This window comes from Crassostrea angulata, chromosome 8 (assembly GCF_025612915.1).
Source record: "Crassostrea angulata isolate pt1a10 chromosome 8, ASM2561291v2, whole genome shotgun sequence".
NCBI lineage: Eukaryota > Metazoa > Mollusca > Bivalvia > Ostreida > Ostreidae > Magallana > Magallana angulata.
Genome location: NC_069118.1, coordinates 25,665,146 through 25,690,584, shown reverse-complemented (window position 1 = coordinate 25,690,584; position 25,439 = coordinate 25,665,146). Strand labels below are relative to the sequence as shown.

The window sequence follows — 25,439 nt, the reverse complement described above, 5'->3', positions numbered from 1 at the left end:
CCATTTGATCCCCGGAAAATTCAATTTTCCGTATGTGCTACTTTCGTCACAATCACAGCTACATGACTGCATGTATATGACCAGATCAATAATTATAACCGGTACAATCAAAATTTAAAAAATCATTTGGCCCAGAGAAAGGGGGGGGGGGTGTGCTAACCTCCGTACACCCCCCCCCCCCCCCATTTTGATCCGCCCATGGGGCTACTAATTGCCAGACAACGGGCGATAGTGATGAAAGGGAAATAACTCTGATTTCTTTTCTTTTTTTATTTCAGATTAGGTGGTCACCAGAACAGGATCAGCCATGTTTTGCATTGGGAACGCATACAGACAGTTATAAATTGTGTAAATTCTTGCTGATAAGGTTTGTTATCTATCTATAATTGCATTTAAAAGAACACATAAGTTGCTAGCTATGGGGATTAAAACAATTCCAATTCCTACATTAGAAATTTTATAGCTACTTTCGTTTTGAATAATGTGATGTTTATAGTTTGTCCCAAAATATTTATGCAGCACATTTGGACGATTTTTAATAAAAATACACATACCTGTGAAAGAAGTGTAATTGAAATAGCTGAAAGGGATATTTTATAAGATAATTTCATTAACACATTATCATCTTTCACTCGGATAATTCACAGGAACTATAGTTTATCAAACGCATCTATGACAAACTTGATTTATTATAATCTAATGATTTACATGTATAAAATGAGACAGCTGTGTTGAAAAGTGTTCTATAATTTGTTTCAATGTCCGACTGAAAAAAAAAACCGAAGCTTAACGGGGAAAGCACAGGAGTCGGCGATTTTATCAATTTGTTGAAAGTAGAACCATTTTAAAATGTTTAACAAGACCTTGGACTTTAAGTAGGACGTCACGTTACTATCAATTTCTTGCGTCAAAACAAGCTAGAAATAATGCTGGTTTCGAGTGAAATATACACCGATTGCGTAGTCTTAGCTCAAAAGCCAGACAAATCTTGTTGATTTCAAAGAGCAATGGCTGAGCAGCCCACAATGAAATAGACAGGCCTACGTCACATTGCTGTTTGACACCAACTACCTAAAGTCCAAGCTCTTGTCAAAATGGTTCTAAATGAGAAAAAAATTGATAAAATCGCCGATTCCTGTGAGGAAAGGGGTGTAGTAGATGAATTCAAAAAAAAAAAAATTCAAAAATTCGTTTTACTAGCCAAATTAATTTCTAGTATTCACTCTGACTACACATATGAAAATTTTTATCTTTATCAATGTACAATCTTAAGTCTTTAATTTATTTTTTCATAGAAAAACAATGAATCCCCGTTCTAGTGCCCAGGATGTACACCGATGTGACCTTTGTGAGACCGCCATAGTACACAGCTACTGTGACTTTTGTCATGTCAACCTATGTAAACCCTGTATATTAGATCATATATTAGATGAATATGACAAACATAAAATAGTTCCTTTCCAGAAACGAAGATCAACCCTTATTCATTCGAAATGTGAAACACACTCACACAGAAATTGTGAATTCCAGTGCGAGGATTGCAACAATATGTTTGTTTGTTCTTCCTGCATGGCATCTACACAGCACAAAAGACATAGCTTCGTAGAAGTTACAGAAGTTTACAAAACTAAGAAAGATGGTATAAAAAAAGATACAAAAGAGTTAGAAAATCATATTTCCCCTACATATGAAGAAATTGCATTTGACTTAGAAAATCAGCTTGCAAGCCTTGATGGAGGATATGATAAACTTACAACAACAATTTCCAAACAAGGAGAGCAATGGCACAGAGAAATTGACATCATTGTCAACAAAATGAAAACTGAAATCAGCGACATAAAAGTAAAACACAAAGAACTTTTACAGAAACATTTGAATGATATCGAACAGATACAGTCTCTCATAAAGGAAACACTGCATGCCTTAAGGAAAATTGAGGAGTCCACTGAAGTATCTTCTACCATTGAATACAGCTCTAAGGTCAGTGAGTTCAGTAAGCCTCCACCCAAAGTTAAGGTTACACTGCCCACATTCCTTCCAAAACCAATAGACTGTGACAAGCTGTATACTTTGTTTGGACAGATCACCCCATTATCTACAGTTACAGAAGAAAATGTCTTGTCACTAAACCAACCCAACACTTCAGTCAAAGAACTACTGGATGAACCGGAGCTTGTTACCAAAATACAGACTGGGCATAAACATCTACGTAATGTTACCTGTGTAAATGAAGACATGATATGGACGAGTGGAAATAGCAATGAAATCAAATGCTTCAATCTCAAAGGTTCAACACTTGACACAATCCATACAAAATCAGGTGTTTGGCCCGGTGATATAGCTGTAGACAGTGATGGGAATCTAATGTACTCAGGTAGAGAAACAAGAACAGTGAATAAAGTAAAGAGAAGCGAGACAGAAGAGTTAATCAGATTAAAGGGATGGGTGCCTCGTAATCTGTGTGTCACCTCTACTGGTGATCTCCCGCTTACCATGTACAGTGATGATGAAAATCAATCCAAAGTTGTCCGTTACTCAGGATCTACAGAGAAACAAACCATTCAGTTTGACGATGAAGGTAAACCTTTGTACTTGGGGAGTAGTTATATGAAACACATCACAGAGAACAGAAACCATGACATCTGTGTAGCTGACTGTGAGGCTGGTGCAGTAGTAGTGGTTAATCAGAGCGGGAAACTCAGATGGAAATACACCGGTCATCCCTCAGTTACCAAGAACAAACCATTTAATCCCTATGGTATCACAACAGACAGTCAGAGTCGTATCCTGACAGCAGATAAAGACAACCATTGTATCCACATTCTGGATCATAATGGACAGTTTCTCCGTTACATTGATAACTGTGATCTAAAGGATCCGTATGGTTTATGTGTGGACAATAATGACAATCTGTTTGTGTGTGAGTTTTCAAGGGGCAATGTAAAGAAATTCAAATATTTTAAGTAAACATCATCAAATATAAAAATGCGATTTTCATCAAACAAAAGTGGACTTTTCCTGTGTACAGTTATGTGTATATTGAATTTCATTCTTTACCTTACTTATACACTGATGAATTCACAAAGTAAACGGTATTCATTTTTAATCAGCAATAAGAAATTCTCTTATCTTATTCCATTACTATTATTTGGAGAGAGGGCATTTAAGCATTATTTGCATGTAATATACATCTGTTGTACCTTATCAAGTAAACTAACAAGCGATGTGTCAGTTACTCAATCATCATCATTTAATGCTTATATTCGTATTGAAATTTGTTTTAGTAAGAATTTGTGTATCGTCGCTTTTTAGTCATTGTACATGTATATGCATGTAACCTTCTTGTCAAGGATATGAAACATACACGGAATATCCATATTATTATCGTTTTACTACATGTAGATTCTTGGATCCACCGGGGATTTTAAAAAATCTAGCAATAAGATTGTTACCAGAACTGTGTAGAACATGTAGTGAAATAAAAAACTAATTAATGTTGCATCAATTTATCTATTATAATCAATTGTGGTCAACAACATGATAAACAAACTATAAAAAGCCAAAATCATATTACAGAAACATGAAATAATTATGTTATTATGAAGATTAATTATATAATTCCGGTGAATTTTACATGCATTGAAAATGACAAAAAATCTTATGGGACTGCACCTACATGTAGTATGCATAATGTGAAATTAAGTCCAGCTTAATAACAAAATTAATTATAAAAATTAAACTATCTATATATTATACATAGTATATACGTATGTTCAAGCTCAAAATGAACTTGCACTATATATAAAGCATGTCCATGCCGGTATTTATGAGTTTTTAAACATAAATGTGACTTCACTGATATACATTTACCTGCATGTACGATATATGATGAAATAAATGTTAATTCCCAAAAGTGATTATCACAATCAAATACATGCACACTTTGTACATTAATTTTGTACTTTCTTGTATTTAGAACAACCAGCTTCGTACACAGATAACACAAATTGAAATTTAAAATTATTTTTGTTTGTTACTGAAAGGAAATACCTTCTCTATCGTGTTACGTATATTGCTGTATATATAAACGAATTATTCAGCAATCTTTTCTATTTCGAATTATTATAGACCATGGCGACTAAGACTGATAAAAGAACAAATTCCGTCTTCACCCTCCGATCAGCACCACCATTGTTGGAGTTTGTACAGCTACAGAGGAATCCCCAGGAACTGTCAAATGCTGCAAAAACAGATTGATAACAAATGTTGAAAAAAGAGAAGTGCAAGGGTCATTTGACAACAATTTGGGATTAGTAGAGACAGACAGACAGACAGACAGACAGACAGACAGACAGACAGACAGACAGACAGAGAGAATGACAATGAGTTTGTATGTACATATATGTACATTTTGTATGACTTGTTATGACTGTACAAGGTGGGCTTTTTGTATGGTTAAATTTCTAATGTGTAATATTTATAGCCTATAATAAGCTTTTTTATGCATAATACATGTACGTGTTTGGACAAAATACTGTATGTTATGAATTTGTATATAAGTACGTATACTATACTGCAGTTATACAATTATTTCATTTACATGTGCAAAATATACACATTAAACGAGTATATGCGAACTAAGTAGATATATAATGTATACTCACATGATGAACTCGATGAGCTACATGTGTAGGACACACTCGAAGAAGATCACCGATCTATAACCTTCGTTTCTTGAAGCCCTCGATGGCACTGGCTTCTTAGACGTTGTTCTTTGTTCCAGTCCCTGATGGTTCTCAAACTATTCTTTGCCTAGATGTAGATTAGAAAGTGTTAAAACCACGTGGATTTTTTGTGTGTAATTATCTTAATAGCAATTTAAATGTATTTTTTGGCACAATGAACAAGTATTTCTGTTTAATCAAACCTGAAATGTTATGTCAGTCATAATTCTTCGTACAAGTTATATATAATGGGAATTTGAGCTTTGTTTATCATTACTTTATGTCACGATTCTGTCACGTTTCACGAGTTAATTTTATTTTAATTTATTAAAATATTGTGTTTTTTATTCCATTGATAGATATCAAAATGATAGGATTCTCAATCTTTGTGATGGTTGTATTTGAAGGATTCAGGTGACTGAGAAAAGACGGTAAATATTTACCATTCATTCTACACAAAGATCAATACATGTAGCATTGAGAAACATTGATGTTATTCTTTAGTTTATCAGTGCTATACTATGATACAATTCTTTAAACACATTGAATACTTGTCATTAGTTACATGTAATTATGTCATTTCAGTAGATATGGACCGCGAAATCTCCCCGCAGAAATTAATGGAATGTTCACTTGGAAATCATTCAGAGATTGTTGTTAAAAAAAATTAGAATGTTGATATAAAACATTTGACCGATCTCATGCTGACCTTTTGTTTGATTTGATTTTAACTCGCGTGATGTACAATTAAGTACAACTTATTCAATGTTTTTTTTCAGGGGCGCTTGCCAATTATCGAAAGCAAAAGAATTACCCAAAAGTCTACGAGACGGATTGCACAAACCCACTTCGATCGGTAAAAATAAATTATGACTGTCGTCTTATTTAATATCAATCTATTATAATAAATCGATACATGTGTCTGTCTACCATTTATGTTTATTTTCTTGCACATCGACAACATTTTCTGAGAATTAAGTCAATATATTTATCTGACAACATATAATTAAAATGACGTACATGTGTCTTCATCAGTTTTTATCAGTATTTATGATTTATTTGACTTCATGTGTTTTGTTGACTTGCCAGATCAGCCACTGATCTCGATTTGTCAAAAATGTGGTCCGAATATTGATACAGATACAAAGACACCCCATAAGAACAAAAATGAACAATATAATTGTAAACAATTTAAGTAGACGATATAAAGAGAGAAAGAGGACAGAAACCATATTCAGTTATCAAAACCATTTTTCATCTACATTAAAAGTGTTTTACTTATAATATATAAATCGCCGAATGAGTACTTTCATGCGCGGATATACGGGATAGGGACAGGACGCCCAGCAATATTCTTATGCATCCAACCCAATGGTATAAATACAAAATAATACCGGTAGACCCTCGCCCCCCTCCCGCCTCCATCGGTAGACAAAATCCTCCATTTGATCTGGGGACAAAATCCTCCATTTAATTGATCCCCGGAAAATTCAATTTTCTGTTTGTGCTACTTTCATAACAATCACAGCTACATGACTGCATGTATATGACCAGATCATTAATTATAACCGGTACAATCAAAATTTAAAATATCATTTGGCCCAGAGAAAGGGGGAGGATGGTCCAACCTCCGTACACCCCCCCCCCCCCTTTGATCCGCCCATGGGACTACAAATTGCCAGACAACGGGCGATAGTGATGAAATGGGAAATAACTCTTATTTCTTTTTTTCTTTTTTTTTCTTTTATCTCAGATCAGGTAGTCACCAGAACAGGATCAGCCATGTTTTGCATTGGGAACGCATACAGACAGTTATAAATTGTGTGATTTCTTGCTAATAAGGTTTGTTATCTTTCTATAAATTGCATTTAAACCAACACATAAGTTGCTAGCTATGAGGATTAAAACAATTCCAATTATTCCTACATTAGAAATTTTACAGCTACCTTCGTTTTGAATAATGTGATGTTTATAGTCTGTCCCAAAATATTAATGCAGCACATTTGGACGATTTTTAATAAAAATACACATGCCTATGAAAAAAGTACCAAGAAATATAGTTGAAAGGGATATTTTCCAAGATAATTTCATTGACACATTATCATCTTTCACTCGGAAAAATTCACAGGAACGGATTCCTTACAGAGATTTATAATAGGAAATGTTTACATCTTTTTAGCTCACTTGAGCTAAAAGCTCAAGTGAGCTTTTCTGATCACACTTTGTCTGTCGTCCGTCTCTCCGTCTGTCTGTAAACTTTTCACATTTTCTACATCTTCTCAAGAACTACTGGGCCAATTTCAACCAAACTTGGCACAAATTATCCTTAGGCAAAGGGGATTCTAATTTCTAATTATCTCCCCTTGAAAATTAACACCTTTTCTCAAGGGGAGGTAATTAGAAATTAATGAAATTAATTGAGAAATTTTCAAAAATCTTCTTCTCAAGAACCATAAAGCCAGGAAAGCTGAAACTTGTGTGGAAGCATTCTCAGGTAATGTAGAAACTAATCAGCCTGGAAAGCTGAAACTTGTGTTGAAGCATCCTCAGGTAGTTTAGATTCAAAGTTGTGAAAATCATGATCTCTAGGGGTAGGGTGGGGCCACATTGTGGGTGTTGGGGTGTTAAAGTTTTACATAGGAATATATAGAGTAAATCTTTAAAGCTGCTTGGTCCGATTTTTTTGTAATTACAGTATCAAATGTTTTTTTCATACAAATCATTAATCTTAGAAAGTTATGGACTTTCTCCTATTTACACAAGCAGAATCAGTCTCCTTTCAAAGTTAGAAATATTCAAAGTAAATAAAAATAATTTCTCTTCGGGCAAAGGAAAAAACAAACCAAAATGCATCACGGGAATGTTTAAAAAAGGAAACCGCTTGGTTTCGTCCCCCGAATGATTGGAGTTATTCAACCCGCATGCTGTGCATCGATTGCAAAGAAAGACTTTGGAAATATTAGCGAACAAAACGTACACATGTTTATTTGTAATTTGTCTGATCATTTCGACCTTTATTTAAAGCGATGTCAAAGTCGTAATACAACCATACCCGTTTAGTCGTCAGGGGTGAAATTTAACATCAAGCGAAATAACGCGTAACCTTTTAATGTCGTTTGTTTTGTTAGCAAATTTTGTACGTATTTTTCCTTCATTGAAATTTGGCATAATTGACGGGTAAAACTACTGCAATGTCTATTATTATACATATACTAAGCATAGCCATCGTTTAAAAGCGTGCATAAAATTTTATATAAAATCGGACCAAGCAGCTTTAAAAATCTTCTTCTCAGAAAATAATCAGCCAGATGATTCTTTATAATTGCGAAGACTTTGGCTCCAGGACAATTCTTCGGCCTCACAAGAAAGTTCAGAGTTTGATGTAGCTTTATATCCCATATATAAACAATTGTTAAGGATCTTTTTGAGAACTGCAATACACAACATGTGATATGACTATAAAATCATCCTGTTAAAAAAGGGACTAATGATTATAAACATAAGAATATCCAGGGGGGAAATGGATTTTGTTTACACAGGATCTACATGTATTATTGTACATTGTCCAGATAGTTTGCATTATGACTCCATTAAGCTGATTTTATCATACCTATTGTTCCTCAGGTGAGCGATGTGGCCCATGGGCCTCTTGTTTCATTCGGAATATACTCGGAATACATCGTGCAATTTTTTAACGTTATCATCCGGGCTTGCTGGAATACAAAATCTCCGTAGACATCACATTTTTAGCATTGTATTGAAACCTGATAAGCTAACAGGGGCGTTTTAACAGAGAAATCTTGGAAATTTTTCATACTTTTATATGAACATCGTTTGAACCTTGAAGTATTTATAAATATCAAGCAATTAAGCCAAATGTAAATCCAGGATATCTTGGGACAGAGTATAGTAAACTATAGTTAATCAAACGCATCTATGACAACTTGATTTATTATAATCTAATGATAAATAAAATGAGACAGCTGTGTTGAAATGTGTTCTATAATTTGTTTCCATGTCCGCTTCGCGTCGGTTGACAATGGTTTTCTCGGGGTGTCAATTTCAACTGTTACCCTCCCAAACAGGCACTATATAATTTCAACTGTTACCCTCCCAAACAGGCACTATTTATTTTATTATACTGAATGTCTTAATTTTATAGATTTTTCTACTGCTTTTACATAGAAATGACGTGAATTCCACGGCGAACCGTACGCGCATAATTTACATGCATGTAACAATTCGTTGTGTTACCCGTTGCTAAGTGTGTTGCTAACGCTGGGGTAATAGAACGGATTATCAACTAAACCAATCAGATTTCAGTATTTAACATGAAAGTATAATAAACAGCTATTCTACCTTATCAAGTAAACTATCAAGCGGTTTGTCAGTTACTCAATTATCAGGACAGAAGTAAATTTAATAGACATTTTGCTCACTCCTATACAATTTAATTAGTAATTTGTATCATTCAATGCTTATATACATATTGAAATTTGTTTTGTAAGAATGTGTGTATCGTCGCTTTTTATTCATTGTATATGCATGTATATGCATGTATATGCATGTAACCTTTTTGTCAAGGATATGAAACACACGGAATATCCATATTATTATCGTTTTACTACGTGTAGATTCTTGGATCCACCGGGGATTTAAAAAAATCTAATGATAGGATTGTTTCCAGAACTGTGTAGAATATGTAGTGAAATAAAAAACTAATAAACAACACGATAAACAAACTACTAAGTATATTACACGGTAAAAAGCAAAAATCATATTACAGAAACATGGAATAATTATGTTATTATGAAGATTAATTATATAATTCCGGTGAATTTTACATGCATTGATAATGGCAAACAATCTTATGGGACTGCACCTACATGTAGAATGCATAATGTGAAATTAAGTCCAGCTTAATAACAAAATTAATTATAAAAATTAAACTATCTATATATTATACATTGTATATACTTAATTTTACATGCATTGATAATGGCAAACAATCTTATGGGACTGCACCTACATGTAGAATGCATAATGTGAAATTAAGTCCAGCTTAATAACAAAATTAATTATAAAAATTAAACTATCTATATATTATACATTGTATATACTTCTGTTCAAGCTTAAATTGAACTTGCAATATATATATAAAGCATGTCCATGCCGGTATTTATGAGTTCTTAAACATAAATGTGACTTCACTGATATACATGTACCTGTATGTACGATATATAATGAAAGAAATGTTAATTACCAAAAAAGATTATCACAATCAAATACATGCACACTTTGTACATTAATTTTGTAGTTTCTTGTATTTACAACAACCAGCTTCGTACACAAATAACACAAATTGAAATTGAAATTATTTTTTTTTGTTATTGAAATGAAATACCTTCTCTATCGTGTTACATATATTGCTGTATATATAAACGAATTATTCAGCAATCTTTTCTATTTCGAATTATTATAGACCATGGCGACTAAGACTGATAGAAGAACGACTTCCGTTTTAATCCTCCGATCAGCACCACCATTGTTGGAGTTTGTACAGCTACAGAGGAATCCCCAGGAACTGTCAAATGCTGCCAAAACATATTGATAACAAATGTTGAAAAAAGAGAAGTGCAAGGGTCATTTGACAACAATTTGGGATTAGTAGAGAGAGAGAGAGAGAGAGAGAGAGAGAGAGAGAGAGAGAGAGAGAGAGAGAGAGAGAGAGACAGACACACAGACAGACAGACAGACAGAATGACAATGAGTTTGTATGTACATGTATGTACATTTTGTATGACTTGTTATGACTGTACAAGGTGGGCTTGTTGTATGGTTAAATTTCTGATGTGTAATATTTATTGCTTATAAGAAGCTTTTTTATGCATAATACATGTACGTGTTTGGACAAAATACTGTATGTTATGAATTTGTATATCACTACGTATACTATACTGCAGTTATACAATTATTTCATTTACATGTGCAACATATACACATCAAACGAGTATATGCGAACTAAGTAGATATATATATAATGTATACTCACACGATGAACTCGATGAGCTACAGGTGTAGGACACACTCGAAGAAGATCACCGATCTATAACCTTTGTTTCTTGAAGCCCTCGACGACACTGGCTTCTTTGACGTTGTTCTTTGTTCCAGTCCCTGATGGTTCTCAAAACATTCTTTGCCTAGATGTAGATTAGAAAGTATAAAGACCACGTGGTTTTTTTGTGTAATTTATTTAATAGCATGCATTAAATGTATTTTTTGACACAATAAACAAGTATTTCTGTTTAATCAAAACTGAAATGTTATGTCAGTCATAATTCTTCGTACAAGTTATATATAATGGGAATTTGAGTTTTGTTTATCATTACTTTATGTCACGATTCTGTCACGTTTCACGGGTTAATTTTATTTAATTTAATAAAATATTGTATTTTTTATTTCATTGATAGATATCAAAATGATAGGATTCTCAACCTTTGTGATGGTTGTATTTGAGGGATTCAAGTGACTGAGAAAAGACGGTAAATATTTACCATTCATTCTACACAAATATCAATACATGTAGCATTAATATACATTGATGTTATTCTTTAATTTATCAGTGCTACTATGATACAATTCTTTAAACATATTGAATACTTATGTCATTAGTTACATGTGATTTTTGTCATTTCAGACGAAGCGGGTATGGACCGCGAAATCTCCCCGCAGAGATCGATGCAATGTTCACTTGGAAATCATTCAGAGATCATTTAAAAAAAAAAATTAGAGTGTTGAAATAAAACATTTGACCGATCTCATGCTGGCCTTTTGTTTGATTTAATTTTAAGTAGTGTGATGTACAATCAAGTACAGCTTACTTAATGTTTTTTTCCAGGGGCGCTTGCCAATTAACGAAACCAAAAGTCTATGGGACGGGTTGCACAAACCGACCTCGATCTGTAAAAAAAATTATTATGACTGTCGTCTTATTAAATATCAATTTATTATTATATAATAAAATATATGTGTCTGACTACCAGTAACGTTTATTTGCTGGAACATCGACACCATTTTCTGAAAATTAAGTCAATATATTTATCTGACAACATATAATTAAAATGACGTACATGTGTCTTCATCAGTTTTTATCAGTATTTATGATTTATTTGACTTCATGTGTTTTGTTGACTTGCCAGAACAGCCACTGATCTCTATTTGTCAAAAATGTGGTCCGAATATTGATACAGATACAAAAACAACCCATAAGAACAAAAATGAACAATATAATTGTAAACAATTTAAGTAGACGAAATAAAGAGAGAAAGAGGGCAAAATCCATATTCAGTTATCAAAATCATTTTTCATCTACATTAAAAGTGTTTTACTTATAATATATAAATCGCCGGATGAGTACTTACGGGATAGGGACAGGACGCCCAGCAAAATTCGTATGCATCAAACCCTATGGTATAAATACAAAACAATACCGGTAGACCCTTGCCCCCCCCCCCCCTTCCGTACATCGGTAGACAAAATCCTTCATTTGATCCGGGGACAAAATCCTCCATTTAATTGATCCCCGGGAAACTCAGTTTTCTGTTTGTGCTACTTTCATCACAATCACAGCTACATGACTGCATGTATATGACCAGATCAATAATTATAACCGGTACAATCAAAATTTTAAAAAATCATTTGGCCCAGAGAAGGGGGGGGGTCTAACCTCCGTACACCCCCCTTTTGATCCGCCAATGGGGCTACAAATTGCCAGACAACGGGCGATAGTGATGAAAGGGAAATAACTCTGATTTCTTTTTCTTTTTTTATTTCAGATCAGGTGGTTACCAGAACAGTCACAAGAGTGTGGTGATTTTGCCCACTATTTTTAGTGCGGGGGCGAATTCATCAGAGATCGTCTGCAGGACGCATGTTTTGTATATTGTACAATATAACTGATTGCAGTATACAAGTTTAGCTTTTTAAAAAAGCTTACCAAACTCTTAACAGCAATAAGATATCAAAAACAATTTAAGGTCATTATCCATACGTCACAAAACAACGTCTGACGTAATTCACGCGTTATTACGTCTTATCCGTGCCCGATCTAATTGAGACCTAACGTTAAAAGGCGTATTTCAAAACAAAGAAATCAAGCTGACATAGAAATTGATTCAAAACAAATATATCAAAAATCCTGGCAACTGTAATCAATTAGGCCCACCGGGGTATTAATCAGCGAAATAACATGACTAGGTTGTGTCGATTGCGTACTCGTTTTGAAAATATAGACCGCTTACTTTTGTGCTGCATAAACATCAATCCATTATAAGGTTGAATTTAATCAAATTCTTTTAACATTAATCCCTGAAAGTCCATAAACATCCAAAATGAAATCCTGATCGAGATCTATATTTCAGTGCATAAGGGAGATAAAAACACAAGGGGAAATAATTTGACCTATATCATCTTTATCCTATTCGCTTAGCAACGAGCATAGATTTGTTTTCCACAAAAAAAATGTTTTTAGAATTAAAAACCATGCGCTGAAGAGAAGTTATTTCATTATAAGAACAGTCTTTAAAACCAGTAAAAAAAAAAAGTTTGAAAAGAGGTTTTGTCTTGAAGGCATATATCAGGTAGTTAGCATTATCCACGCATGTATCCGCAATTTCTAAATACCGATCTCGATCCATAATACTAACCGATATCCAAAGAAACCATCTTTTGCGATTTAAATGATACAGATTAATCTACAGTTTGTTTAAATCATATTTTCTATTAAACAATAATGAAAACATATTTGTTTAGAGTTATGAAATAATTAACCTATGCACAGTTTTATTTTTACGGATCTTTTTTCAAAATATATATTTTAATGATTTTACCAAAAATATGCCAATTGTGATCCTGTAAAGGCCGGTCCCTTGGGTAATTTTATTTCCAATTGATTAATGGCGTTAAGATGTAAATAATATCAAAATTTTGGAGAATTCTGTACGTAAATAAAATCATAAGAGCTTATATTCTCTTTGAAAATTTATTGATTTTATCTAATTTGTATGCAGATTTATCTATTTTTTAATAAATAAGCAAGTGTAACATTAACATTTTTGTTTTGAAATAAAAATTCCTTTATTTTACATAGGATATAAGTCAAAAAAAGAATTTGTAAAAGTAAAATTTCAGGCTTAGGCTTATATTCTTTGTGTATGAGAAAAGCGCCATTTCCGCAATCGGTTCTATTTTTAGCAACGGCCCTAGCTTTTATAATACCGATGGACCAGCCAACAGGGTAAAATTTGATAAGAACATATCCTCAGATACATGTTTGAAAAATATGAAAAAATTCTGTACGCATTTTATTTATCTAGTGGGGTATGGACCATTACCTTAATATAATTTTTTTTTATATATATGTCGCCTTCTTCTCCATGCAATAGCGTGCCGAATATTTTTTAAAAATATGTGCCTTTTAAGAGTGCGTGCTTAAGATTGAAAATTATTTACAGCGTGTTATTAATTTGAAATCGACTGTAGTATGTAGAAAGAGATCTTAGGAAGGTTTGTATCACTGTTGAAAAATCAAAGTTAATACAACTGCATTCAGTATCATTCATTTTTACTGATATTAGTTTCACCGTTTCTAATATACTAACTTGTTTACTGATATTAGCCATAGCGTATCAAATTTCATTGGTATTTGTATAATCAAAACAAAAAGAAAAGAACAAATTATTTCAAGAGATGTTACAGAATATTGCTTTAACTAGTTAACAGAAAAATAAAAGCCTGAATTTTACTAAGAGCCATTTTTATTCTTCTTTCGTTTTCTCACTTTTTAAGATTTGAAATCTACGAAAATTGTTAAGTCGTACGTAAAATCGATCATCAGAAAATTATCTCCCTTGTGCCGAACAGTATATCAACCAATGAAATAAATGTAAATTTTCACATCATGTATTTTCTACCAATCACACAGAAGAGGAAGTGCACAGCCCGGAGACCGTAAATTATTTCAATTATTTATACCGTCTTCCAAGGAAGTCGGTAATAAAGATATTTAACGCCTACCTGGTAAGTTCTTGCTCATTCCTATCGGTTTCCCCGACTATCTAGCCATCTTAGCGGTGGGAAACACGATAAATGGCACTGCGAGCAGGGTCAATTTTGATGCAAGTGGGGAAAATTGAAAATTCAGTGCAACGCCGAGACAACGTGGTAGGCGCCATTTTGAAAAATAAATTTTGTATGACATAGTTTTGTACTTGCGGCGAGCCGCCGGGTGTTCATTTGTTGAAATATTGGTTTGTTTTATTTATGATTCATTGATTTAGTGTGCTTTGAATGAATATTATGGCTCAGGAGATGCAAACAGCAGGTGTTAGTAGGGGGCCCGAAAAATTCCGAATGGCTGGTACATTCAGTCTGAGGGAAATGGCCAGGATGGCATGGTAGGTACCTCAGGGAATAGCGTCAATAATAGCTAAATGGTGTATCATCTAGGCGGGTGCGGATTCCACCGCATACTGCTCAAGTGATAGAATGTGATTTGGCTACTGAGATGTCAGATTTTATCATTGAACCAGCCAATGTCTTCCCATTGGGTATTGTTGCTTCGAGGACTTACAATGCTTCTGGGAATAAGGGCAAGTTGTGTGTCATGAATATGACTGACCTCAGTCATATTGTTAAAACAGGAAGTGTTGTTGGAAAAGCGACAGCAGCTTGTGCAGTCAAAAAACAGCAATGCCTCAGTGCGTCGGGTGTCAACGGAAGGGCAAAAGGATTGTGAGCATGTCAGCTCGCTCATCAGAGATCTGAAGGAAAACGCTCCGGCTGAAGTCCGCCAGGAAGCAGTCAGCCTTGTAACAGAGTTTGCAGATATTTTCGCAGTCAATGATTTAGATTTAAGCAATTTTGTAGTGATTGAGCATCGTATCGACACTGGCGATGCGCGCCCCATTAAACAGCGGGAGAGGAGGAAGGCCAATTGGATAAAATGTTGGAAGCTGGAGTAATCCAGCCCTCTACTTCAGACTGGGCCGCTCCTTCAGTGCTTGTGCGTAAGAAGGATGGAAGCGTGAGATGGTGCGTTGACTTTCGTGCACTGAACAAGGTCACAATCAAAGACAGTTTACCTTTGCCACTAATAGAGGAATGTATGGATACTCTATCAGAAAACAAATGGTTTTCGAAGCTTAACGGTAATGCAGCTTACTGGCAAATTAAAATACACCCAGATGATATGAAGAAAACTGCCTTCATCACGAAGTATGGACTTTTTGAATTTACGCGGATGAGGTTTGGACTGGGTTTGGGTTTTGGATAAGCTGATTAGTTTACTGCTCAAGCCACCACTGTTAGCAATAACAACAAGCGCAGGACATTTTATTTTTGACACAGACGCCTCAGATTTTCCTGTTGGCGGAGAGTTAAGTCAGATTCAAGATGGACAGGAGAGAACAATAGGCTATGGAAACGCAGTGTTGTCAACAGAGCAACGTCGATATTGCACAACACGTAAAGAGTTGCTAGCGGTGATAAAATTTACTCTACAGTTTAGACACTACCTTCTTGGTCGTGAGTTTACGATTAGAACGGACCACCATAGTCTAGTATGGTTAATGAACTTTAAAAATCCACAGAATCAGAGTCAGTACAATATGCGGATAGTCCATCGGTCTGGTAAGAAGCATGTTAATGCTGATGCTCTGTCGCGGGACATCGCAGACAAGTGTCAGAGCTATTCTTCACAAATTCAGTTGAGAGACTTGCCTTGTGGGGGATGTAAATATTCCCAAAGAGCTCACGAGCGCTGGCAAGATTTTAGTACAGATATTGATGATGTGATACCGTTGGCTCAGATGTTGCGGAGGGTTCCACCGCAAATGAGGGAAATGCTAGTGGTATGAAACCTTTAGGGCCACAGATTAGAGAGTTGTTGGCATCAGTTCCCTTCGATCCTATGGATCAAAGTCAGGTTAATGTGGATTTTCCTTCAATTGAGTTAGTTGTTGTGAAGGGAAGTACTGGCAGTTCAATAGAGACAAGTACATTTGGAGAGGACAAGTCAGTGAGTCAGCTTGGTAGGGCAAAAAGTAGCAAGAGTCCTGAAGAGGATTCTGATCAAGCAGCTAGGGAAGGGATATCTCTGTCTTCATATTCTGCAGAAGACATGGTTAGGCTGCAGAGTGCAGATAAGGTATTGACTTTCCTTCGGGCATACTTAGAGTCTAGGGTTTTGCCAAGTGAGAGTGAGTTGATGACCTCTAGTCCTGAAGAGAAATGTTATGTTCTTGAGAAGGTGTCACAATTATGTTCCAAACATACTCCCATACTTTCCAGTCCTATTCTCAGACTTCCAGATCTATCGAAATCGTGTATTCTAAGGACTGATGCTTCTAATCATGGAGTTGGGGCAAATTCACGATGGTAAGAAGTACCCTGTAGCCTATGCAAGCCGTAAACTGATTGAAAGAGAACAAAGGTATTCGGTCATTGAAAAAGAATGTCTAGCGATTGTTTGGGCTCTCCAAAAGTTTCAGGCTTATTTATATGGCACATGGTTTATCATAGAAACTGATCATCAACCTTTAGTCCATTTACAGAAAACAAGAGTATTAAATTCTCGATTGATGAGATGGTCGCTATTACTGCAGTCTTACAACTTCATTACAGAGGTCATCAAAGGATCAGAGAACATTGGAGCAGATTTCCTGAGTCGACATGTTGCAGAATATATTAGTTTTAAGTGCATGAACTGTTTAACTCACGGCACATTTCATTTACAATAAAATGTTACAAAATTGTATTTTGTTCTTAGGAAGGGAGGTATTGTCACAAATATGTTCCAAACATACTCCCATACTTTTGGTTGAGTTCTGGTATCTAAATTTTGCTTGAAATGTATTTCCATACTTTGAGTTATTTATATATTTTTGCTTGCATGAGTGGTCACTGGGTGTAGTAATACTTCTGGAGAAAACCTGTTTAACACGTATAATTTATTTTTAAATCAACTTGCTCAGTTGTTTGAAGAGTGAAATGTACTCTGGGCGACAAGCTGTGTGGACGTGTCTGTACTCTGGCTGAGATATCTTGGGCGTTTCCCATGCTGTGTGATCTTGGGAATCTTGGGAACGGCATCCCTGTGTGGGCTTATTTGTGTGAGAGAGATACAACCCAGTAAGTGTTATATTTTTTCTATTTTTATGGTTTATATTAATTCTGCAGGTATGTGTAATTGTAATTTAAATAGCTATTATGTTACGGTAGCCCAGAATTGTAATATACTGAGTCAATCCATGTTTCTAATTTCAAATATGTGTATAAGAAAAATCATGCCACGTTGTTCGATATTTAAATAGGTGACCACGGAGTGGGCACGTGCACGTGGTGGACCAGGTTATATCCGTGCTAGGACTAATGGTGGGACAGTTAATATCCGAACCAAAAACTTATACTTTCCCAGTCCTACGGAACTTGCCTTATATGAGACGTCTTGTCGAATGCCATCTAGTCCATTCAATAAAACTGAAGTCAACAACCTCCTATTTATTGTATATTTGTAAATAAATTGTTTTTGTTTTGTAAATTTTGTTTTGTTTGACTTACAAGGACCATCCTTTTACCAGATTGGTGAAATGTTCTAAGAACCTAATAGATACAATTTGAATGAATTGTGACAGAGGGATTGTTTCATGTTAGATGATAGGGGTGTAATTTGGCGGAAACCTGCGGAGGATAAAGTTTCCCTGCGACTTCTTGTGCCTAAAGCTTTGCGTGACGAAGTAATGTATTTGTGTCATGACATTCCTTCATCCGGACATCAAGGTATTCAACGCTCTAAAGAGAGGCTTAAGCCGATTTTGTCATTGGTGGCGGATGGTCGCCGACATGAAGAACTTACATGTGATGTCTGTTGTAAAATCAAAAGGGGTCCATTACCAAATCGTTCTGCTTTGAAGAGTTATCAAGCAGGTAGTCCAATGGAAAAAGTTCATCTTGATTTCCTTGGACCATTACCTCGCGCAGAGAACGGAAATGAATACATACTCATGATGGTGGATAGCTTTACAAAGTTCGTGGAGTGTGTCCCAATACTATCACAGACAGCGGAAGTGACCGCAAGAGCTGCCATCAATGATTTTTTCTCAAGGTTTGGGTACCCGTATGAAGTGTTTATAGATCAGGGTAGGAACTTTGAGAGCGAGCTATTCCGAAAAATGTGCGAGAAATGTGGATCCATAAAACGCGGACAACACCGTACAGACCATCAGGGAATGGCCAAGTTAAGCATTACAATCGCACGCGTATAGACGCGGTACGCTGTTACATTGATGGCTGTCCTAAGAGCTTGGATCAATACTTGGGTCCAATAGCAGGTGCTTTATGGTCTGCTATCAATAGGCACACTGGGAACACAGCAAACAAATTGATGTTAAGGAGAGAAGTCTATGTGCCGGCAACAATCCTGTATCGACCCCCAGATTTCAATGATTTTCAAAATGGGGAAGAAGGAGAAGTAGATAAATATGTGCGTGATTTGCAAGAAAAATTGCAAAAGTCACATGAGATTGCCAGGAATAAGTTAAAAGCCACACAAAAAACAATGAAGCGGGATTATGATATCAGAGCCAGAGAACATCAATTTAAAGTATGTGATGCTGTGTACTGGCGCCGGAACGCAGGAAAGAAGGTAGAGTCAATGTGGATAGGCCCAGGTGTCGTAGTTGAAGCAAAGTCTGACACAGTTTTTGCTGTGAAGTCACGTCGGGAGGTCAAGATAATGCATCACGACAAACTAAAGAAATGTGATGCACGGAAACTGCCAAATTGGTTGGTAAATTACATGAGATCACGGCAAAGTAATGTTGCGTTTTTAAAACTGCCCCCCCCCCCCCCCCCCGATAAATTATATTTTACTGAACTTGGGTTTTATATATAACCCGGGATGTTGTGAAACGCAACTTGTGGGTCTCCCAAATCTGTATATTGGTACCAAAGAAAACTCAAAGTCAGGATTCAAATAAAATATAGATATTTCAGTTTATTAAATGAGGATAGTCCCAAGACTCTGGGAGTGTAAATATAACATAAATGAATTCCCAATTTGATGGGATTAAAATACAAATATTATAAATAGCCAAAACCCTTAATAAATATAGCTCTAAATCCTGCTTAACCGTGCGGGAGTCCCGTTCCTATAATAATCCTCCCCCTGTGGCCTATATACTTAAGTATAATAAATTGATTGATCTAATAAGATTATTTCATCAGCTCCCACTGCTAAATTATTAAGCATTTACCCAACGGGATATTTCCTCGGTCATTTCCAATGTATGGCTGTTGTCCAGAAGTGGACTTGACCGTCTGCTTAAAAATCAGCTTGCAGGCAGTTATAAAGCATCGGGCTCGGTCCTCATGACGTCATACCGCATGCTATACAAACACGCCATTATGAGGAATGCAGTAAACAAGATGGGAGAACTGAAACACGTGAATAACGGCGTTTTGACGATATGTATTATCGAAAGGCGATAGAAGGAGTTGTGATTGAGGAACTTAATGAAACGAAAGGGTTTAAACGATGCATGAAACTATGAATAAGGCCAAATGTATCGTCGAGGAAATTCGGGTAATTTCTTGCCAATATTTTTCACACTGACTTGGTAATTGTAAACAAAGAATACATTAATAAAACATCTTAATGCATAGTGCATTATCATTATACAATGTGTTAAATAGAAATTCACTTCTTGATATGGTGTATGTGGACTTTTGTTGCAATAGGGAATGTGTATTGGGATGTGAGAAATAAATTTCGTAACAGTAAGTCGCTAAGTGACCTGGGTGATCATCCAGATGATGAGGTAAGTGTTGGCGGATCAAACAATACAGATACTACTTCCGCCAAAGACCCTGCAGGTATTGCCACTGAGGAGAGACTTAGGAAACAGTCTGATGGACCATTCAGGGGTACAAGGTCTCATTCAAAGGGTATTACTAAGCATGATGAAACTATTGTAGCAAAACCGCCAAAGAGGGGACAGATAAAGGTACGGAAGTCATAATGTGTGTGTAAAAAACAAAATCCAAAAGGGTTAATGGTGCAATGTGATTCCTGCAGAGACTGGTTTCATCCGGAATGTGTGGGTATTACTGCTGAAATTGCAGAAAGGATACCTCAGTATACGTGCCCTGAGTGTTCTTTAATAGATGGGCAGTAGGGAATATGTATAAAAGTTTTGGGTAGTTTTATCAGCATCTATTAAAAACCCAGAGCTTGTAAGGTATAAAATTGGTTTCCGAGTGTCCTCGGATATAATTTATTTGCTAATGTTATATTTTAATTTCAGATTTAGCGATGGAGGAGCAATTCGAATTGTATGTGTTCGATGAGGAGGATGGTATGTTCAAGGAGGAGAGTGCTGGTGGGCTGCAGGAGCCAGTTGGACAGGAGGACTGGGCCAGTATGACAGTTGTTGACCAGAGTAGTGGCTCAGATCGGGAAGTTAGCATGCATCCTTGTCAGGAAAGAGCCCACACAAAGGAAAAGAGGGAAAGAAGAGTAAGAAAGTGCGCTGTACACAGTTGCAGGGAGACATTTTCGGGAGCTACGCCGATGCTCTACCACATTTGGAGGGACCATGCTGGAGGAGCATAGACTCCTGAGAAGTTTGTGTCTTTACTAGCGGATCTATCCGCTGAGGTTTTTTAAACACACCAGAGAGAGCCTGTATTGCAGTCCCTGGAGAGGTTGAGGGCGTGGGCTGAGAGACGACTGGGGAGAGTGGACTGGACGTTCTCCAGGCCCGTGCAGGAGGTGATGAACAGGGTCTCAAACTTTTTGGGACTTGACAGCCCAAGTAGTTGACTGATTGCCGGGATTAGCCAAGGCAGAATCGGCCATGTGGCTCTTCTAGTCCATCCAAGATTGATGGCAATGGGGATTAACATAGCTGTTAAGAAGGGGAGATGAGATACCTATTTTTCTCGCTCTAGATCAGATATCTCTGTGTCGAGAGAGGGGATTCAGGAGCCAGATGGGGAGGGTCACCGTGTGCCGGTGAAAGCGGAACTACCCGCTAGTGATCCCCTTGAGTTGCCTGGTCACCACTTGGCGGTGGTGGACTGCCATTGACATTGGCACCCTGGACGGATGCCAGTTCCATTTACAGGAGCGATAAATGCCGCGGCCCTAGACAGCCGACCCTCCTTAGTGCCGGTCAGCATTTCCGGTGGGTGCTTGGTTTATTGAATGGAGGAGGCCCGCATTCCAATGAAGTTAGAGAGTGGATTGGTGATTACAAAGGGGATCCACCCGAAGGAGGCGTATCGAGCAACAAGGGCTGATGTGGCAGCTACCATGAGTTTGTGCAATAGCAAGGGCTGGGCTGTTGGAGAGATAGGCCTGGATTACTCTACCAAAGAACATCACCCCCAGCAAAAGTTCATCCTTGCGGAATTTTTCCGCAGAGTTGACCCATGCTCCAATATGGTGTTGCATCTGAGAAGTGGAGATGAGAACAGCTGCAGTCGAGTTCCCACCCAAGACTGCATAACCCTTTTAGATGGGGTGGGCGTGTCTATCCATGCACCTATCTATCTGCACTGCTTCTTAGGGGGCCCAGCACAAATCAAACTCTGCATGGATAGATATCGGGAGGCCGGTGTACTCTGGGGTGAGCGGAAGGGTCCGCAGCATGTTAGATACCCAACAGGATGGCGTTAGTGCTATTCCACAGGATCGGATACCGGTGGAGACAGATAGTCCGTATCTGCCATGTGGGGTTGGCCAACCAATGACGCCAAAACATATTGGAAAGGTATAACAATTGGTGGCAACCCTACGCGGAGAATCCGCGGAACACCTTGCAGAGGCGGTGACGAGGAACTTCTCTACCTTCTTTGCAAAGCAGTTGGGCCAGAAACGCTGATCGTCGGTCTTCCTACCAGCGAAAAAATCGTTATGGATGAGAGACCAAGGACCGCCAGGAGAGACGAGAGGGACTGGGATCATCATGCTTCCATTCCGGACAGCCATTACCTGTGACTGATTGACAGTGACTTTTTATTTGGTCATGATTTATGAACTATTAATATGACTGCCGTCATGAGAAAAGGGCCCTTATCTTTTGACGTCACAATGCTCAAAAAACGACGTCAAAGTTGCAGCATTGTAAACGCAACTTTTTTAATTTTCTGTTTCTATTTTTTCTGCGTCTGTGTTGTGTTTTCTGAATAATTAGAGTCTGGCCTTCTACCGCGATTGATATTTTTTTCAGTCCAATATTACATGTTGATTAAAAAAATAAACATTTGATAAATGAAATATACACATGTAACGTCAATATCTACACATTTTGAACGCGTAATATTGCACACAAGTTGATGCTGAGACGTCATAAAATTGCTGCTTTTGCATCCGCTATGAAACTTAAACACCACAATTTACATTCTAGTGTAAATAAATCATTGTTAGAAACCAAAGACCCGTCTCACATAATTCAATGGTCGTGGATTTCCGATGATGAGTTATAAAGTAATCTGAGTAAAATTATACAACTTTAGTTTGCATGAGCAATACATGTATGATTTAATAACGTAAAAAAACAAACAAACAAAAAAACTACACTGCACACTCTTTGTTGATACGAGGGGTTGAAGGCTGAGACCTACCGAGCCCTACGGAATCGATGCAGAGCAGTACTGTTCAAATCTAACAGTTATCTGTGCAGTAATTACTGTGAAACAATACAAGTCAAATATTTCAAATCATACGTTTGGAAGTTCCCTCGCGGGAGACGATTCTTCACTTTTTAAATTAGTCGGAAGGAACACGCGAGAAGCGGCTATGTCTCAATTATAGTGCTACCGCCAACATACAAAATAAATTCACGCATATTCTACATGTATTACAATTTAAGAATTTGCGTTCAAATTTTGAAATTATTTAACGAATTAAAAAGCTATATAACTAACGGATAAGAAGAGTTTGAGAAATATTTTGACAGAATAAAAATCTACTCTGATATGTCGCATTTGATTTCATGGAAAAATCTGATTCTTAGTGACATTTTCATGTAAAGTGCCATTTTAAAATGAAACAACATAAAAGTAAATATACCTGTACAAATGAAAAAAAAAACTTGTTTATTATTTAAGCGCAACATATTTTTTTTCTTGTGCAGTTTAAATCCACATGTGTGTACTTTCTGAGCTAACTTACATAAAAATCATTTATAACATGGATTTATAGCATTTTATATGATTATGTTCATCTCTAATCATTTACGTACATGATCTATTCAAAATTCCTTAAATTGAACAGGTTTGTTAATGCAATCATTATGTTACTATACGTTTGATATCAAGTCGATAAAATTGCCGTTTTATAAATCAATTCATGTTTATCGATAAATACATGTATAAACACTACATGTGCGACATTTATAATTAATAACATGCAAAGCAATACAATTCGGCTTCATAGATGATGGTTTCTCATCTTTTCTTTTTTATACAAGAAACAACTTTCGATGATACTGAAGTCAATGTTTATGTGTGTTTGTAACAATGTACAGCAATAAAAAAAAATCCGAGAATCGCGATATTTCTTAAAAATTCGGAATACCGTATGCAACTTTATGCACACTATAAACGTTTATCATTTAATTTGTCATTTTATTTAAAATTGATAATCACTTGGCCGATATTTGTTTTCAATATGAGAGAGAGAGAGAGAGAGAGAGAGAGAGAGAGAGAGAGAGAGAGAGAGATTCATTCAGCGTGTAACATAGAGAGAGAGAGAGAGAGAGAGAGAGAGAGAGAGAGAGAGATTCATTCAGCGTGTAACATCGATAATAAGAAAATTAAATTTAGTCAACATGTAAAAAGGTTACTTCTCACTGAGTATAAGCTACGTTTATCGGCACTGTACTACCAATTAGTGCAAAAGATAAACATAATTATTGCAGAAGTCTTATTGAAATTTACTTGCAATCATGCATTTTGAAAAAAATGGAATAATGCTTATGTATAACTAATTATTTTAACGATTATGGTTTATAAAAATCGCATCACAAAAATACAACGGTATGCGTAAACTTACAAAGCGTATATTCAGCAGGTGGGGTGGCTTTTGAACATTGTTGGTCTGTCGTATTTGATACACTTAATTAGGTGTTTACGAGTATTTTTAAACAATTAACATAAACAAAAGGTAGCGATCAATACCGAACAAATTAACGTAACCCGCGTTCTGTAATGTGGCTATCTTTATATCCCGCATGTGCATTGTATCACCGATGAAAGCATTTTATTGTTTATATTTACATCTTTCATGTAATAAATTAATGAATTGAATTGATCGTAAAAAGTAAGTAAAGGTCATTAAATTATTGTTAATGTACACTGGAACGATAGATAAAAGCTATAGTCAAAGCGTCTTATATGGGATTTGAGTTTGGCATCATCATGATTATATAGTTCGTGCAATTCTTGATTTTTCTTAGGTTGCTGAAGATTTCGAACGGTCGGTAAACTGCATGGTTAGAATTGGACCGAGTTGATTTCAGTCCTGTCTGTTTCTATACAGCTGTAAATTACAATAAATTTTCGTAAGATATAGAGGGAATCATACTTAATGGATTTAAATTTTAATCTATAAATATAAGATGCCATTTTTGTTATAATCTTTTCTCTCAAATC

General features: G+C 36.1%; 1 protein-coding gene and 1 pseudogene across 1 annotated transcript; both read left to right on the top strand.

Annotated features, from left to right (window-relative positions):
- The first annotated feature begins 212 nt into the window (after positions 1 to 212).
- Positions 213 to 3,490, top strand: LOC128157754 (uncharacterized). Its single transcript, XM_052820364.1, has 2 exons — positions 213 to 367; positions 1,296 to 3,490. The coding sequence occupies exon 2, from the start codon at positions 1,303 to 1,305 to the stop codon at positions 2,965 to 2,967; it is 1,665 nt and encodes a 554-aa protein (XP_052676324.1). The 5' UTR covers positions 213 to 367; positions 1,296 to 1,302; the 3' UTR covers positions 2,968 to 3,490.
- An 18,497-nt stretch (positions 3,491 to 21,987) lies between these two features.
- LOC128160843 (3'-5' ssDNA/RNA exonuclease TatD-like) lies at positions 21,988 to 22,666 on the top strand (annotated as a pseudogene).
- The last annotated feature ends 2,773 nt before the right edge of the window (positions 22,667 to 25,439 follow it).